Source organism: Osmerus mordax, chromosome 1 (assembly GCF_038355195.1).
Source record: "Osmerus mordax isolate fOsmMor3 chromosome 1, fOsmMor3.pri, whole genome shotgun sequence".
Classification (NCBI taxonomy): Eukaryota; Metazoa; Chordata; class Actinopteri; order Osmeriformes; family Osmeridae; genus Osmerus; species Osmerus mordax.
Genome location: NC_090050.1, coordinates 22,331,657 through 22,346,144, shown reverse-complemented (window position 1 = coordinate 22,346,144; position 14,488 = coordinate 22,331,657). Strand labels below are relative to the sequence as shown.

Sequence of the window (14,488 nt, the reverse complement as noted above, 5' to 3'; positions counted from 1 at the left end):
CCTGTCAGGGACTTTTTTCCCTTTTTTGCAGGTGTGATTATTATGTTAGAGCTGATGATACAGGGGATGTTTTGACAAGTTGCAAATGAGGTCATTTATAAAAGCTGTATTCATGCAATTGATACAGAACGGAAATAGATATTTGTGATATTTTTACATGCCCTCATTCCAACACGGAATAATATGGGAAGACACACATTCACTCTCTCTCTCTCTCTCTCTCTCTCTCTCTCTCTCTCTCTCTCTCTCTCTCTCTCTCTCTCTCTCTCTCTCTCTCTCTCTCTCTCGGTGTCTGCCCCCCCCCTCCCTCTCTCTCTCTCTCTCTCTCTCTCTCTCTCTCACAGTCACAGTTACACGCACACACTCTCTTGCACGCACATACAAACTCGCACACAAACTCATACACACACACACACACACATTTTGATTCATTGTCAACAGCAGGCCCCTGTAGCCTGAGGTTGCCATTACTCTAGTATTGATCTGTAGCAGGCATCAAACCACAGGAGAATGATGCTGTGCTGATAGGTCTCTCCAACACCTTGTTACAACACAACTTTCAGCTGTTTACAACACTCCCAATTACTCTAATAGCCCCACTCAGTGTTATCAATATGCATGCAATCATTTCAGATTAGCTTTGTTATTCTTAACGATATGTTCAGAGAGGGAAGTGGTTCTTTGTTGTCATCAATGAGGAATCCCACCTCAACAAGCCTGTGCTCTTTTAGAGTTATTTCCAGTGCAGTGATAGTATAAAATGCTGCCTTGCTTACCGCCAATGTTACAGAGATTGTTTAAAGAGAACTTCCATGCTCCCCTCCAATCAAGAAGATGAGCGCAGGTGATAACATACTAGCTGGTGGAAACACGAACGTTGTAGCTTTAATTTTCTTCTAATACTACCTTGCTTATTTCCAAAGGTTTCACTATAAAATCCTAGCCCCAAGTGCAGAGATAAAAGTACTTAAAAGCTTTCTGCATACTAATCTTTTCTTCCTTCCTAATATGTTAACAAGGAACCCTGCTCCTGCTCTGATAGTCTCAGTTCAGAATGATTTCCCCCCTCTGCTTGTACTGCTTAACGTCAATCAACTTTGTGAGATAGCACAGTGAGGAGAAAGTCTAGACTAGACCAGAAAAAACAGGTGAAAATGTCATTACTTATTAGTCTCTAAGACGCAGAGGAAGTTAAATAACTTTTTTTTCTCCCCAAAATGTTACAATCAAAACATGTTAGGAAGTCAGTCAAAACGGAAATGCATTTGTTTCTCCAATTAAGTCTGATATAGCAAAATAAATCTTCCACGTACACTCTGTGGATCTCTGACTGACGAACCCCTCCAGGGCCCTGACCAGAGGGCCTGTCTGCATGTCCGAACTGAGGATGTCTCTCCTTGTGATTCAGAAGTGAAGTACTGCTGGGCGCGCTGCAGAGAAAGATAAAGAAAACATTTATAGGATGAAAAATAATTCAATACAAGAGAAACCTCCGGGTGCAGACACGCCCGACAGAGGATCAGAAAGGTCAGAAAAGCCATCCCTCCATGGCCGACACACTATTGAATTGTCACCTCCCCTTCCCTCAAATATTGAGCCGTCAATCGAAACTCACCGCTGAATGCGTGCCTCAAAACAAGATGTGTTGTCAAGCTCGCGTCACAATTTGTCACAGCTCGTCTGACGGGTCGAGGACCGAAACAAAAAGGAAGAAAAACGGAACGCAAGCGACGATCAAGCTTGAGACTGTAACTTCCTCTCCTCACAGGAAGTGCCGGGACCTCAGTGACATTCAACAAGAATGGCGACGCCCCTGGAAGGTACGACTTGTTCCAGTACCAGGTGAACAACAGCTCGGCCCGTGGCTACAAGATGATTGGACAGTGGGTCGAGGCTCTCCAGCTCAATGTGAGTATGGCGCAGCAGAAAAATTTTATACACACGTACACACTACACACGTACACACTACACACGTACACACTACACACGTGCACACGTACACACGTACACACTACACACGTACACACGTACACACTACACACATGCACACTACACACGTACACACTACACACGTACACACGTACACACTACACACGTACACACGTACACACGTACACACTACACACGTATACACTACACACGTACACACTACACACGTACACACGTACACACTACACACGTATACACTACACACATATACACTACACACGTACACACGTACACACTACACACGTACACACGTACAGACTACACATGTATACACTACACACGTATACACTACACACTACACATGTACATACTGACTTACAGGCAGACTGACACACAGAGACAGACAAACGTACAGGCAGACTGACACTGATACTGAACATGTAAATGAGAGGCAATAATGTATAGGGCTTTGAGTACCATTCAGGTAGGAAAAGTGCTCTATAAATGCAGTCCATTTACCATATATAGACAGACTGACTCCCCTACACCGTGGCTGTCCGATCACAGAGATATCATTTTACGATGGGGGAGATACACATCAGCCAGGCGTCACCCACCAAAGTTCAGTCCAGGTGCCACAGTATAATTGCTTCTGACGATCACAGCTCCTATCCTCATAAGCAGAGTCTGAAGACGATGACCCGGGTTTGAACCCGGTCGCCAGCGTGGAATCTTGTTAGGGAGGCGCTCTCTGCCCCCCCAGGGGCAGACTCATTATATATATCAATTACACGCGATGTGTCAGTTGGCATATGTGTTCCTAAGCCGTGTACTAGCATGTGTGTGCTTCTGTCTGATGTGTGGAAACATCCTGATGTCAGGAAAAAGATCTAGTCCGCTGGCTTTATTTTTCTTTTTTCTTCATGTCTGTTTCCCACAATGTCCCTTGCATGCAGTATAAATGCACATTCCAGGACAATTGCAGTAAATGGATCAAACAAACAGTTTGATTCAGTATCTTATGGCTCTATGTCTTGGTTTTACTGGCTGAACAAAACACTCTAGTTACTTAATCAAGTCAAATGTCTTTCTATAGCGCATTTAACAACAACCAGGGTGAGCCATTGTGTTTCACAAACAGTTAAGGCAAAATGAGGCACCAAAACAAAAGACATGTATGGACATTTACATTTAGTCATTTAGCAGACGCTCTTATCCAGAGCGACTTACAGTAAGTACAGGGACATTACTTGCCCTACTTGCCCCGAGGCAAGTAGGGAGAAGTGCCTTGCCCAAGGACACAACGTCATTTGACACAGCCGGAATCGAACCAGCGACCTTCTGATTACTAGCCTGATTCTCTAACCGCTCGGCCACCTGACTCCACTATGGACACAGGACACAGACACAAATTAATACATATGATAACCTTGATGTGCTATAATAGTATCATAGATCCAGGAGAATATTTGAGTCTTTAGAAATTATAAAAAATAAATATCAGTAGTGGTAGATGATCAAATATGGAGCAAAAGATTATTTCAGAGCTAGATATCAAAAGCGTCTGCTAAATGTAAAATGTAAAAGGGGTTTAGGAAGAGTTAAAAGCAGACTATTTGAAGACCTTTAAGGACCACATGTCTTACCAATACTTGGGAGGACAGGACACACAAACAGGAATTGTCTCAAATTATTCCTGTAAGCTGTAAAAGATTTTAATTTGTAAAAAAAAAAAAGCTGCTTTCCAGAATCTCAAATCTCTGGGTATTATTATTGTGTGAGGTGAGTTTTAGTCACAAAGTGGACCGTAAAAAAAAACACAAACATTCCTACTTATGTGCATAATGGAATTCCTGTTAGCATGCATTGATCTAAAACTGTCTTTCCCGGTCCTAATGCACCATTCAGACTAGTGAAGTGAAATTATAGCGTTCACAAGCAAAAATCCAATAAATACCCAATGTATTTCCTTAAACAAATAATCTTCCTTTCACATGAAATGAGTTTTGCCTCCCTCTGCGTCTCTTGACATCAGCTACTTATCCTTTCCAAGGCCATAACCCCCAGTCTCATTCCCAGAATTATTACGATTAATTCAATTAATCACTACGTCGTTTATTGTCTTCCAGCAAACACATGTAGCAGTAATAACCCAGTGGGCACGCTGTTTCAGGCCCTAGCTGCTTTTGTTAGCTTTGTGTGACTTCTGTGTGTACACAGTTTATCATCCGAAGCCCAGGCTTTATGGGGGGGGGTTCGATGCACCTCCCCCTGGACAGGGTTGAGTCGCAGACCCCTTCCCAGCAGACCCTCAGACATGGGTTCTCAGGACCCCTGAGAAATATCATTGGTTCATCCCTTGAGCCCTGGAGAGGATAGATATGGTCTCGAGGGCTCGATGAACACTCACAGCCCCCTGTAGGGGCTTCTCTGAGACGTCTTCTTCAGATCACCTGATGTCTCTGTTCGAGTCTCATTTTGAGACGGCTGGCTGTGTCTCCGACTGCAGCAAGACGGTGCCGGTTGCCGGCTGGCGCTGAAGATCTCATTATGATCAACGGGTTGTGTACGCTTTGTTAATGCACTCAAGACAAACAGCAAGGCCTTCATGCAGGGACGGTGGAGGAGGAAAAGACGAGTTGAGGGGTGGGAGGCGAGGGAGGGTGGTGTGTGGGTGTGTGGGTGTCTGTGTGTGTGTGTGTGTGTGTGTGTCTGTCTGTCTGTCTGTCTGTCTGTCTGTCTGTCTGTCTGTGTGTGTGTGTGTCTGTCTGTCTGTCTGTCCTGTCTGTCTGTCTGCCTGTCTGTGTGCGTGCGTGCGTGTGTGGGGGGGGGTTATAGGGAGATGGAGAAAGAGATTTTGATAAACAGAGAGAAAGATAGAAGTACAGACAGAGAGAAGGCAGGAAGAGGATTCAGCTGGGTGATGAACAGAGGGTGGGGGGGAGACAGAGAGGGTGAAAGAGAGGGAGGGGGGTTTGAAAAAGATATAGAGAGACCACTGTGGAGTAAAGAAAGGGGGGGGTGATGGAGGGAGATGGAGGAGAAAGGAGAGAGAGACAGACAGGGGTAAAGAGAGGTAAGAAGAATAGAAGGAGATTGAGAGAGAGATACAAATGGGTAAAGAAAGGAAGGGGAGTATAGACAGAGATACAGGATAGAAAAGGAGGGGTATAGAGAATGAGGGGGGAGGGGCGAGAGATAGCAAGATGCTTCTCTGCAGAGTCCAGCTCCTCATGGTCCATCTTTTAACTGCTGAATTCATATCTCCATTTCTGTGTGTGGTTGTGATGGAAACGATGAGAAGAAAAACAACATGAAATGGTGGTTGAAAGAGGGGCGCCTGATCCATAGTCTCTCTTGACAGGACAGTTACTGGCAGGCGAACCGAAAGGAGGAACCCGAATGCATTTCACCCTTCCGCAGGAGCGTTAAATATTCATGAGGTTGCGCAATCTTCCTTTGCTTAAAAGATTTGCATTTCTGGGGTCTTTTAAGAGATGATAGCCATCTGATGCTGCAGCTCAAACCTTCCTCTGCACCCTTTTTTTCTGGAGAAGGCAGCTATTTTCAGTTATTAACCACTGTTTCATTCATGAGAAAGCTGAAGGGCATTTACAACCAAAGATCTGAGAGGGAACACCCACTTAGAGGTGGACACAGGTACATGTTCAGATAGAACTCTACATCCCGGCAATCTCATTTCTCAAGCTGCCCCGACCTTTCATGTTAAAGGATCTTCTGAGAGAGCTGTGGCCAGTGATGTTGCTCATTAGAAGACATTTATCAACCTGGATTCCTCCAGGAGGGGAACCACACACCAGACTACTTTGCCAGCTGTCGTGAGCCAGGAGGAGGGCACTGGGAGAGGGGAGGAATCTCTCGTGAGGAGTCGACGTTTTAACCCTTGTGTACGGCAGCAGGCTTCTCGGCAGGCTTCGGCCTAGCCTGGCAGGTTCAGGTGTGGACTTTCCTGTAGATTAGAAAGCAGGCTTCGGCCTAGCCTGGCAGGTTCAGGTGTGGACTTTCCTGTAGATTAGAAAGCAGGCTTCGGCCTAGCCTGGCAGGTTCAGGTGTGGACTTTCCTGTAGATTAGAAAGCAGGCTTCGGCCTAGCCTGGCAGGTTCAGGTGTGGACTTTCCTGTAGATTAGAAAGCAGGCTTCGGCCTAGCCTGGCAGGTTCAGGTGTGGACTTTCCTGTAGATTAGAAAGCAGGCTAGTGGTAGGGTCAAGACCTGCGGTAGCTCAAAGTAAATTCTGGCTGTTGGGTACCTGTTGGAGGATCATGCTGCTTTTCAGAAAAGAAGAAACTGTATGAATGAACAATGGTGCTTTGGTCTGGATGGACCACATAAAGTGGTAGAGCCTTGGAGATTCACCTGAAAAGAACTGGATGAATCTGTTGTGAATTGTTGCAGCAGTGTGTTTGGCTTGTGACATAAACCCCAGGATTAGAAAGTAATTGGCTCATTCAGACTTGAGTGCCAGAGAATAAAGACATTCAACTTCTCACCTGCTGTGTTGATGGAGTTTGGAGTTCTAGTCTTAGATGTTCCTGTAGTTTCAATTGTTGTTTGAACAAAAACCCACAGAATAATCACAAGATGAAAAATAGCCCCCAGCAGTGGCAAGTTTCGAGTTTGCCAATCAATGTTTCCCTTAAAAGTTGGACAGAAGTATGAATAATCTTCAATAATTGGCCTTTCCCAGTTGAATTGAGGCACTCATTCAAGACTTATTCCGCTCTATAAAGTGGAATAAGTCAACATGAAGAGGAAATGTGTGCAAGATCAGGTTGTGGCACGAGAAAATCTTAACAAACCAAATTGAAGTATCATCCTCATAGTGTGTCGTCCCCCCCCCCCCCCCCCCCTCTCTCTCTCTCTCTCTCTCTCTCTCTCTCTCTCTCTCTCTCTCTCTCTCTCTCTCTCTCTCTCTCTCTCTCAATTCAATTCAATTCAATTCAATTCAATTCAGCTTTACTAGCATGACAGTCATTTCAACCGTATTGCCAAAGCAAGACGCACAATAACAGACAACCATACATCAACAACACCATTCAAAAACAACATAAGGAACAACAGTCTGTATCGTCCGGAACATGTGGTAACAACAAAGTGTCAAGAACAGAAAACAACAAATCGAAACAAAAACAACCTAAGTAAATAGCTACATTGAGATGGACAACACATATTACAAATAGGATTTCAAGGCTGGTCTCTCTCTCTCTGCCTTTCGCTCTCTCACTCTCTCTCGCTCTCGCTCTCTCTCTCTCTCTCTGTCTGCCTCTCCCTCCCTCTCTCTCTTTCTCTCTCTCTCTCTCTCTGCCTTTCTCTGTCTCTGTGTCTGCCTCTCTCTCTCTCCCTCCCCCTCTCTGTCTCTCTTTCTCTCTCTCGTTCAGTTTGACAGTCATTGGCTTGCTGCTCACGTTCAATTCCCAGAGGTTCTGCATGGGATCTAGAGGGGTGAGAAATCCTTCCTGCAAATTAATCAATGTAATCATCGGCAAGTCAGTGTGGCAAACAGGACAGAGGCCACGGAGGAGGATGAGATGTCACCTCCAGTGCCGACTGCTACAGGGAGCTGTGTTTGAGCTCCCATGGAGATGCCTCTCGCGAGGCCTGGGAAGGCTCCACTGAGCGTCTTCATTGGTGTAGTTAGAGCGAAAGGAAATGTGTCGGAGACTCCCATTGACTCAAAGCCTTCACATTGGCGTGGGATGGGTTCTGCGTGTTCGAACGTTGAAAATACATCAAGTGCGTCTTGTGAACGAAATTCCAAAAGATGTTTGGAGAGTTGGGATGCGTCTTGTAACGGGGGGGGGGGGGGGGGGGGCATTTAAAAAAGGAGTGCTCATTCACAGTGTGCTACACGGTTCTATAAAGACGAGAGCATGAAAGAACAACTCAAGGCTAAAAAAGATGGATCTGGTTCCGTCTCCATAGCAACGGGGGGGGGGGCTAATCCCATCACGATTTTCTCAGAATGTTTAATTATGAGCGCAGGGACAGGAGACCCCTAAAGGCAGAGTAATGAACTGCGCCACAGAGGCTGGAGCTAAATTGCTCTGGGAAAGGCTATCGAACCTGAAGCTAATGAGCATGTGGATTAAATGCTCCCAGTACAGCACCACACTTACGCACACACTCGGACACGCAAACTCACGCACACACGCGCATGCACACACCTACACACTGAAACACCCTTTTATTTCTTCTTCTTGCCGTCTCTTCTCTCGTCTGCCTCCCCGCGACTCGCCCACCAGTCAAAGAATCACAGAATCACGACGTTGTGACGCTGGTCTGGGAAGTGAGAACACAACCATTAGAATCAAACGGCGTTGACGAGAACCTTCAGCCAAAACAGGAGACTTTACTTCCTGACTGAATGAGCACCCCTCCCAAATAGAAAACCTAAATTAGAGGACAAAGTACGCAAGCATTTTCGTAAATATCAATGCACAGCATGGCCTGCTATTTCTCACCCAAAAAAACAATGTTTTATCTCTTAAGTTTGTTTAAAGCGTTTACTTTTCGAGACGCTTCTACTGTTGTTTACTTCTTCTGGAGGTAAACGTTTCCCTGTTGAGGCTTACAGGGTCTTCCCGGTGAGCAGGATTTGGTGTTTCGCTCCCCAAACCCACCTGGCCCAATCCGGACGCAGTTCAACAGAGACGGGTGATTTATTGGCAGAAAGGCCTGGCAGGAGCGGCTACAGACAGTGGAAGGGCTGGCCGTGCCTGATAAGACCTGAGAGGTGCTCCAGGCACAATGACAACAGAGGAAGAAGGGCCTTTACTCTGGATCATCTGGAATATTCCGTTCCACTTCTCTCTCTCTCTCTTAGCTGATTTTGTCCTGCTCCCGTCTTTATGAGGACTGTGAGGAGGTAATGAAACGAGGCTACTAAGTCGGTCCTGTTCTTATAAAAGTGTTTGCTTTATTTGGAGTTAGCTTCGTTCGTAAGAATACATTAACCTTGTTTCCTAACCACAGATTGGAGCTTTTCTGATAAATAAAAAAAAGACTGAATTTATTTTTCATTTCACATTAGGTTTGATGTATCTGTGGAAAACTGACATTTGAAGAGAAAAAGTGACTCTACCCTGTAAAAAGCATACCACAGAACCTTGTCCAAGTACATTGATCAAAATGCTTTAAAAGACTTCGACACTTGTTTGATTTATTTATGAGTCTTCACTTATCCGACACCCGTCTGTTTAATTGCACTGGGACCAACCAACACTAATCAAAGTGCACCCCACGTATCTGACTTCATGCGAGTAATTCTTGACCCGGGACTTAGACCACCTATTCCCCCACTGCTGTGGAGTGAAGCTAAGCTGCCTGTCGTAGATTAGCCCTTCTGTCCTCCGCCAGGGCGGCCTGCTCACTCCAGGCTCTTTGAACATCAGAGAGCTGGTCCAGCAAGCAGACACCATTATTCTACATCCATTTCATCGTTTTCAAAAGATGTCAAAGTGTTGGACAGGAGAGACTGTGGCCTCGCGGCTCTGAATCTCAGCGCAGGGCTGAGGAGTCTGCCAGAAGAGAGACGTTTTCTTCTCTTGCAGGAGCCGGTTAGTCAAACATAAATATTAATTGACACTGAGACAGGAGTGCTGGGGTTCAGCTTCCCCTCTGTGACATCATTCAGCTTCTCCTACCTCTCTGTGACATCATTCAGCTTCTCCTACCTCTCTGTGACATCATTCGGCTTCTCCTACCTCTCTGTGACATCATTCGGCTTCTCCTACCCCTCTGTGACATCATTCAGCTTATCCTACCCCTCTGTGACATCATTCAGCTTCTCCTACCCCTCTGTGACATCATTCGGCTTATCCTACCCCTCTGTGACATCATTCGGCTTCTCCTACCCCTCTGTGACATCATTCAGCTTCTCCTACCTCTCTGTGACATCATTCGGCTTCTCCTACCCCTCTGTGACATCATTCAGCTTCTCCTACCCCTCTGTGACATCATTCGGCTTCTCCTACCCCTCTGTGACATCATTCAGCTTCTCCTACCCTTCTGTGACATCATTCGGCTTCTCCTACCCCTCTGTGACATCATTCAGCTTATCCTACCCCTCTGTGACATCATTCAGCTTCTCCTACCCCTCTGTGACATCATTCGGCTTCTCCTACCCCTCTGTGACATCATTCAGCTTCTCCTACCCCTCTGTGACATCATTCAGCTTCTCCTACCCCTCTGTGACATCATTCAGCTTCTCCTACCTCTCTGTGACATCATTCAGCTTCTCCTACCCCTCTGTGACATCATTCAGCTTCTCCTACCCCTCTGTGACATCATTCAGCTTCTCCTACCCCTCTGTGACATAATATCAGAAACCTGTGGAATAATGAAATGAGCGAGGTCTCCCTCAGTGAGCATGATGGATGGAGCTCTGTTTCAATGGCAGCTTCATCTCACCCGGGACCTGGGAGGGAATGCCGAACGCTTTGATTTAGTTTATGTACCCTTAGTAAAGATAGTCCACATATTTAAATTTTAGGTCCCTATATGTTTATTGTATGCACCTTCCTGCCAAAGCAAATTCCTTGTCTGTGCAAACTTTCATGGCGAATAAATCCCATTCTGATTCTGATGTACGAGCTGTTCTGGTACATGTGCAGTCCTGTTCCTAATGCACCCAGACAGGAATGTGTCTTAGCGAACATGGTTGAATGTAAGGCAACAGCTCTCTGTGTTCACCTGTAAAAGGTTGATTAACAATACAGCGCTGCATAGATTTGTGTCAGATGGCAGTTTAATGTGATGTTGATGGCTCTGTCCTAAATCTTCGCACGTAATGAGCTTTGCGAGTAAGGTGGAGATGAGATGGGCAAAGTGGGAGGGAGGGAAAGAAGGATTGAATAATGGAAACAGTGAAAAAACGGAAACCCAGAGGAGGGTGACAGGAGAAGGTTCTGGAGATGGTGAGAGGACGGAAGAAAGACAAAATCCTTTTCTTTGATTCTCCTCATCGGTCTCCTCTGCCTCGGCCCAGCTTCGGGAAGGCAGCAGATTAGAAGGTTGTTCGGAGTTTCTCCTTTGTTGTGGTTCTGGAATGCCTGTGCGTGTCCAATCACACTGCCTGCTGTGTGCATCACACGGTTCCTCTGTGACTTGTCAGTCCTGACTCTCCAACGTGACAGCAACAACACCCAGCTCCCTCCCCGCCTCCCTCCTTCCCCCCGCCTCCCTCACCCCCCATGCCCCTTTCCCCCTCCCTCCTCGGCTCCCACATCCTGAATTACTCTATCCTCACCCACTCCCTCCTACCCTTTCTTTTACTCCCTTGAAAGAGAAAGAGAGAGAGAGAGGTGAATGAGGTGAGAGAGAGAGGCGAATGAGGGGAGAGAGAGAGAGGTGAATGAGGGGGAGAGAGAGAGAGAGGCGAATGAGGGGAGAGAGAGAGAGAGAGAGAGGCGAATGAGGGGAGAGAGAGAGAGAGAGAGGCGAATGAGGGGAGGGAGGGAGAGAGAGAGAGGTGAATGAGGAGAGAGAGAGAGAGGTGAATGAGGGGAGGGAGAGAGAGAGAGGTGAATGAGGAGAGACAGAGACACAAGGTAAAGACAGGAGACAAGATGTTCCTGGCTTGTGTGTGTGTGTGTCCAGTCTGAGGTCTGTGCCGGCGTTCAAGGATAGAATACTCCATTACACACCGAATCACCTCCACCTGCAGTCTGTTTATAGTACAATACATCATATGCAGCCGGTCTGCTTGTGTGTTGTGGTGCGGGAAGATAATAAATAACCTGCTGACTCCTGTCTGCTGTTGTGGTTGCAGGTGGAGGACATGCAGTGGCCAGCAGGGGAGCAGGAGATCCCCAGCTCGGTGTGCAGCCTCCCCTGCCGCCCGGGGGAGAGGAAGAAGGTGGTGAAGGGATCCCCTGCTGCTGGCACTGCGAGCCCTGCGACGGCTACCAGTACAGCACGACGAGACGTCCTGCAAGCTGTGCTCCTACGACATGCGCCCCAACCCCAACCGCACCGCCTGCCAGCCCATCCCCATCGTCAAGCTGGAGTGGCACTCCCCCTGGGCCGTGGTCCCCGTGTTCCTCGCCATGCTGGGCATCGTCGCCACCATCTTCGTCATGGCGACGTTCGTGCGCTACAACGACACGCCCATCGTGCGGGCGTCGGGGCGGGAGCTGAGCTACGTGCTGCTGACGGGCATCTTCCTGTGTTACGTCATCACCTTCGTCATGATCGCCGAGCCCGACGTGGGCGTGTGCTCCTTCCGCCGGATCTTCCTGGGCTGGGCATCGTGCATCAGCTACGCCGCGCTGCTCACCAAGACCAACCGCATCTACCGCATCTTCGAGGAAGGGAAGAGGTCGGTGACGCCGCCGCGCCTCATCAGCCCCACCTCGCAGCTCGCCATCACGTCCAGCCTCATCGCCGTCCAGCTGCTGGGCGTGTTCATCTGGTTCGGGGTGGATCCGCCCAACACCCTCATCGACTACGACGAGCAGAAGACCATGAACCCCCGAGGAGGCCCGTGGGATGCTGAAGTGCGACATCACGGACCTGCAGATCATCTGCTCGCTGGGCTACAGCATCCTGCTGATGGTGACCTGCACCATCTACGCCATCAAGACCCGCGGCGTGCCGGAGAGCTTCAACGAGGCCAAGCCCATCGGCTTCACCATGTACACCACCTGCATCGTGTGGCTGGCCTTCATCCCCATCTTCTTCGGCACGGCCCAGTCCCCTGAGAAGGTGAGTGTCGGGAACGTTGCTGTGGAGCCATGCCGTCCTCCTTCTGGATCATTCCATCTTGGGCCCGAGGCTGGGTGGTTGGACGTGCCGATTGCAGTACGAACATAGACGCTAATTCCTTCTGTGTCATGACTGTACATGACGCGTCTCATGCAACAATTGGTCCTCAACTTGGCACAGCAGAGGGAGGTTCCCCTAACATCCTGCCTGCGTGGCTGCCAGTTAGGCCTGTACTTAGTAGCAGAAGCCTGGCGGGTGTGTGTGCATGTGTGTCTCTGTGTGTGGTGTGTGTGTGTGTGTGTGCATGTGTGTCTGTGTCTGTGTGTGTGTGGTGTGTGTGTGTGTGTGTGTGTGTGTGTGTGTGTGTGTGTGTGATTGGGAAGCTCAATGCCCATCCGCCAGACCTGACTAGTGTAAGAAGATCATCTTATTATCCCTGCAAGTCTGGAACAAACAGACGGGAAACACAAAAGGCATGTGTGAGGTGTGATTGTGGCTCTAATGACAGCTGGAATAGGGGAGTTCTGGACGGCTTCTGAGAGCTAAAGGTCCCTGTGGGCTCACAGATGAGTTCAGACACAACATTCACACTGAGGTCGGGTTTACCAACTGGAACAATCTAATCATTTGTCATTTTCCAACTTTTAATGCTCGAAACTGGCAGTTTTGGCAACAAGTTAATTACAGCTATCGTCCCTCAGTGTTTGAAGTAGAGAGGTGTCTGGACATAAAACACAGGAAGTATTTGATAACGGCAGACAAAATGATTTTCCTGCCGAGAGGGGGGGGTTATCGGCTCCTCTGTGGGTCTCTGGGAGATGTGTTTGATTGGGCAGCTCAGCTTTTCTCATTAGGCCGTGTCCGTCCTCCTGACCGTACGCATTGTTTGTCCTCATCTTCTCTCTGCTCGGCCTTCAAACCAATTACATCCGGGAAAATTGAAAAGCACAACGCCGGCCGTGTCCAGGTGTTGTCAGGCCTTTGTACGCGTTTAACAGTTTAATACCCCGCGCGCTGTTGCATGTGCTTGCGGTAGAAGTGTCGCAGGACACAGAGGAAAACAGACCTGATAATGACTCAGAGAGAGACATGTTGCCCGGCGTTGAGGGAGGGGGGGGGGGGGGGGGGGGGGGGGCGTCTCCAAGCAGACGTCACACTGTGATTAGGAAGGGCTGAGTCCCCTGTTTGTCTGAAGGGTGTTTGGGGGGAGTTGCTGCTGGTTGACACACTAGCTGTGTGTTGCTGCTGCCATTACCTGCACCTCCCTGCCCAGGGACTGGAGACTAAAGATGATGAATGTGGGAGGGAGGGCGAGATGGGGAGGTGAGGGGGGGGGCGCGTAATGGGGGGTCTCATTAGGACAGCAGTCTCATCTGAGGGAGGGATGGAGGAAGGAGAGGGGGGGGAGGGCTTGTTTGTGTGAAAGAATGAAGTGCACACAGAGAGACACAGACGGAGAGACGCAGGGAGCGAAAAGGTAATAGCAGGATGAAGAAAAAATAACAGAGCTCTGTTGTGTGGCATGACGTCAGCAGGGAGCGGGGGAGGAGGGGAGGAGGGAGGGATGGAGAGAGGGAGAGAGAGAGGGAGGGATGGAGGGAGGGATGGAGGGAGGGAGGGAGGAGGGAGGGATGGAGAGAGAGAGAGAGAGAGGGAGGGAGGGATGGAGGGGAGGAGGGAGGGATGGGGAGAGAGAGAGAGAGAGAGAGGGAGGGATGGATGGAGGGAGGGGAGGGGGGGAGGGAGGGATGGAGAGAGAGAGAGGGAGGGAGGGAGGGAGCAGAGCGGCGCAGCAGCTGAGTGGAATTGTGGCACCCTGGCCTTTGCTGCTTGTC

General features: G+C 48.5%; 1 protein-coding gene across 1 annotated transcript in view; it reads left to right on the top strand.

The window, feature by feature from the left end:
• grm7 (glutamate metabotropic receptor 7) overlaps positions 1-14,488 on the top strand; it is a 95,325-nt gene that overhangs the window by 64,285 nt on the left and 16,552 nt on the right. The window contains 5 exon segments of the mRNA XM_067253925.1: positions 1,769-1,908; positions 11,719-11,815; positions 11,818-11,859; positions 11,862-12,418; positions 12,420-12,653. Of these exon segments, the coding sequence (XP_067110026.1) occupies positions 1,769-1,908; positions 11,719-11,815; positions 11,818-11,859; positions 11,862-12,418; positions 12,420-12,653 (1,070 nt within the window).